Source organism: Penaeus vannamei, chromosome 41 (assembly GCF_042767895.1).
Source record: "Penaeus vannamei isolate JL-2024 chromosome 41, ASM4276789v1, whole genome shotgun sequence".
In the NCBI taxonomy this organism is placed as follows: domain Eukaryota; kingdom Metazoa; phylum Arthropoda; class Malacostraca; order Decapoda; family Penaeidae; genus Penaeus; species Penaeus vannamei.
The window spans coordinates 1,983,401-1,988,012 of NC_091589.1; the positions used below are offsets into that span (position 1 = coordinate 1,983,401).

Here is a 4,612-nt window from a genome sequence, read left to right on the forward strand (position 1 = left end):
AGAGGGCAGTTGGCGGGTGACCTTGACAGGGAAGAGGTGTGAGTGTGGGCTGGGAAGGACTTTCGCGGTTCGAGGATTACTCGTCAGCTCCTGTAGCAGGCTGAGTGGCGGTGTTGAAGCCACGTCCCGTTTCACCAAAGTAGGCCTTATCGCAACTGCTGCAGGGTATGCGATATACTGCACTGTTGGGGTTGCTTTCAACTGTATTTGCTTATCGCCTGGGGAACGTTACAATACGGTCAATACGGTCACACTTTAACCACGTTACACAGCAATTCGTTCTCGGGCGTGAATATCGAAAAAAGAACGAATTCTTCTACAGTTCGTGGTAAGTGCATGTGTTGCGGGGGAGGTTTTGCGCGTTATGAAAAGTACACGATCTTTCTCACATCAAATGCTTTCTTCGTCTTTTTACACTAATCTTATTATCAGTACTATTATTGTTATTTTTGGTATCAGTATAAATGTTTTATCTTTTATTTTGAGGCGACTCGGAGTTCATGGAGACGGCTCTTGCGCTCTCCGGGTTGGCGGGAAAAATGGAGCTGCAGCAGGGTGGTGTTGGGACCCGCGAGCCTCCTTTCTCCTCCTTCCCTTCCTCTCCTCTCCTCTTATTCCTTCCCTCCTCCATCCCTCCGCCCCTCCCATCTCCCTCTTTCCCCTCTATATGCACAAGCGCCGACACTGCGACCCTCTCGTTCCCTGGTGGTTTGTTTGTCTGTCTGTCTGTTGTTTCGGTCTGTTTGTCTGTTTCTGTCCCTGTTTCTCCTTCTTTCTCTCATTTCTTTTCGCTTTCTTGATGTTTCTCTGTCCTTTTTGTTAATTTACTTATCACTGCACTATTCGACACTGTAAGATCCACGACGAAAATTCAAATTCGTTAACTACACGCTTACATTAAAGTACAAAAAAGTGAAGATACGAGTGACGTAGGAAACACGCTATCGACAAGACCTCCAGCCGTTGGCTTCGCGTCGGCTTGCCCCCTTCTCTGCATCCCGCCCGCGTTACCCTTCGTATCAAATTCCATTCCTCGGCTAACGTAAGGTCATCAGTAATTTTGGTTTTAAGTGAATGAGAATAATATTTACAATACAATTTTCTTTTCTCATTCATACCTTTTCTACATTAGTTACAACAAATACAATTCAAGAATATATATATCTATATCTATGTCTATACCTAATTATCAGTAGATGTACCTAATATGATATTATTCAAATGTACATAACATCTTTACTAATGTTTACGTGGAACCCAGACTAAGTATTTTTATTCATGAAAAAATATTTTTTAATAACATTTGTTATCATTCTTTACAGCATTTTTTATGCTTAAGAAAAAAGACAGTCGGCAATGGTCGCCTTCCAGGAACGTAAGATTTAAAACCTGGTCAAGAAGGTGAATACCCACCCTCTCAGCCGCATACCACCCGACCTCCTCGCCCCGTGCCCATACGAACCCCAGCCGTGGTATGTTCCCAGGCTGCACGGGTACCGGTCCCAGGCCAAGTGCAACCGAAGTAAAATTCAAAGGCTTGAAAAGCTAACGAAAAGTAAAATCAACTTGGCCTTGGTGGCTTTGCTTTCTCTGGTTGTGTCCATACTTACTTTGGTTTACATTTCAGGATGGTTGAAGGGGAAGAGGAAGGCAGCCGCCGCCCGTCGGGAGCAAGAGCTGCAGGCGCAGCTGGCAGCTGCAACGCGTCGCGGAAACGATCTGCAGGCGCAGTTAGATGGCCTTACTGCGCAGCTGGAAGCTGCAACGCGTCGCGGCAAGGATCTGGAAGCGCAGTCAGATGGCCTTACTGCGCAGCTGGAAGCTGCAACGCGTCGCGGCAAGGATCTGGAAGCGCAGTCAGATGGCCTTACTGCGCAGCTGGAAGCTGCAACGCGTCGCGGCAAGGATCTGGAAGCGCAGTCAGATGGCCTTACTGCGCAGCTGGAAGCTGCAACGCGTCGCGGCAAGGATCTGGAAGCGCAGTCAGATGGCCTTACTGCGCAGCTGGAAGCTGCAACGCGTCGCGGCAAGGATCTGGAAGCGCAGTCAGATGGCCTTACTGCGCAGCTGGAAGCTGCAACGCGTCGCGGCAAGGATCTGGAAGCGCAGTCAGATGGCCTTACTGCGCAGCTGGAAGCTGCAACGCGTCGCGGCAAGGATCTGGAAGCGCAGTCAGATGGCCTTACTGCGCAGCTGGAAGCTGCAACGCGTCGCGGCAAGGATCTGGAAGCGCAGTCAGATGGCCTTACTGCGCAGCTGGAAGCTGCAACGCGTCGCGGCAAGGATCTGGAAGCGCAGTCAGATGGCCTTACTGCGCAGCTGGAAGCTGCAACGCGTCGCGGCAAGGATCTGGAAGCGCAGTCAGATGGCCTTACTGCGCAGCTGGAAGCTGCAACGCGTCGCGGCAAGGATCTGGAAGCGCAGTCAGATGGCCTTACTGCGCAGCTGGAAGCTGCAACGCGTCGCGGCAAGGATCTGGAAGCGCAGTCAGATGGCCTTACTGCGCAGCTGGAAGCTGCAACGCGTCGCGGCAAGGATCTGGAAGCGCAGTCAGATGGCCTTACTGCGCAGCTGGAAGCTGCAACGCGTCGCGGCAAGGATCTGGAAGCGCAGTCAGATGGCCTTACTGCGCAGCTGGAAGCTGCAACGCGTCGCGTCGACGAGCTGGAGGCCGAGTCGTCGTCCTCCACTACACCCACTGACATCTCTGCTGAGGAAAAATAGAGAAATAGGCAGAGGGTGAAACAGCAAAAGAGGAGACAGAGACAGAGGGAGAGACGACATTCTGACATCATCATTGCAGATGAGAATGCCATCTCCTCCTGTTCTCCTACTCCCCCACTTCCCACTGACGGCATGAGACGGCATTCTGTAGATGAGAATGCCATCTCCTGTTCTCCTACTCCCCCACTTCCCACTGACGGCATGAGAGGGCATTCTGTAGATGAGAATGCCATCTCCTCCTGTTCCACTCCCCTTCCCTCTGACGATAAAACGAAACGACGCAGAAGGAGACAGAGACAGAAGGAGAGACAGAGGCATTCTGTAGATGAGAATGCCATCTCCTGTTCTCCTACTCCCCCACTTCCCACTGACGGCATGAGACGGCATTCTGTAGATGAGAATGCCTCTGACATCTCCAGTTCTCCTACTCCCCCACTTCCCACTGACGGCATGAGACGGCATTCTGTAGATGAGAATGCCATCTCCTGTTCTCCTACTCCCCCACTTCCCACTGACGGCATGAGAGGGCATTCTGTAGATGAGAATGCCATCTCCTCCTGTTCCACTCCCCTTCCCTCTGACGATAAAACGAAACGACGCAGAAGGAGACAGAGACAGAAGGAGAGACAGAGGCATTCTGTAGATGAGAATGCCTCTGACATCTCCTGTTCTCCTACTCCCCCACTTCCCACTGACGGCATGAGACGGCATTCTGTAGATGAGAATGCCATCTCCTCCTGTTCCACTCCCCTTCCCTCTGACGATAAAACGAAACGACGCAGAAGGAGACAGAGACAGAAGGAGAGACAGAGGCATTCTGTAGATGAGAATGCCATCTCCTGTTCTCCTACTCCCCCACTTCCCACTGACGGCATGAGACGGCATTCTGTAGATGAGAATGCCATCTCCTCCTGTTCCACTCCCCTTCCCTCTGACGATAAAACGAAACGACGCAGAAGGAGACAGAGACAGAAGGAGAGACAGAGGCATTCTGTAGATGAGAATGCCATCTCCTGTTCTCCTACTCCCCCACTTCCCACTGACGGCATGAGACGGCATTCCTTCACCATTCCCCCTCCCTTCCCCGGCCTTCCCTTCCTCCTCTCTGGCATCATTAACTCTGCCCAGGAAAAAAATAGAAATACAGTGATACAGCAAAATGGGAGACAGAGACAGAGGGAGGAGAGACGACATTCTCCTGTTCCCTCTGACGATAAAACGAGACATCTCTGACATCTGTTCTCCTTCTGGCATCACTGTCCAAGAAAAATAACAGACGTCAGAAAAGGAGGAGAGACAAAGGGAAAATAAGCTAAAACCTAGGACAAATAACCTAGGCAATGATAGCAAATAATAACCTACTAAAGATGTAAACAGTGATGTCCAAATCTATAGACAAATGATGTGTCTAAGCTACATAGACAACCTATAGAGAGAAGAGATGACAACGGAAGGAGGGAAGAGATAGAGAAGAACAAAACGAGGTGAGAAAAAAAATAATGGAGAACCTTATAATGAGAGAGAGAGAAAGACGGTTTGTGTGAGGGAGAGAGAATGAATGAGATAGAGGGAGAAACCTGAAATATTTCTCTCTGGAAATTGATGATGATAAAAAGGCACACACACATAATCTTTATCATATATTATGAGACTAAAAAAAAAGCAAAATCTGTGTGTGTGTGTGTGTGCCTCTATTTCTTTCTTAATTATGGAGAGAGAATGATGATAAAACATAGGAACAGCCGTCGAGAATGACAGGTAAAACAAGCGAGGAAGGAGAAACGAAAAAAATATATATATATATAAAAAAATATATATAAATTGTCTTAATATATATATATATATATATATATATATATATATATATATATATATATATATTATATAT

The 4,612-nt window shown here is 48.5% G+C and overlaps 1 protein-coding gene across 1 annotated transcript; it reads left to right on the forward strand.

The window, feature by feature from the left end:
* Nucleotides 1–1,356: 1,356 nt before the first annotated feature.
* On the forward strand, nucleotides 1,357–2,724 carry LOC113822850 (M protein, serotype 24). Its single transcript, XM_070117799.1, has 2 exons — nucleotides 1,357–1,375; nucleotides 1,628–2,724. The coding sequence occupies exons 1-2, from the start codon at nucleotides 1,357–1,359 to the stop codon at nucleotides 2,722–2,724; spliced, it is 1,116 nt and encodes a 371-aa protein (XP_069973900.1).
* Nucleotides 2,725–4,612: the final 1,888 nt, after the last annotated feature.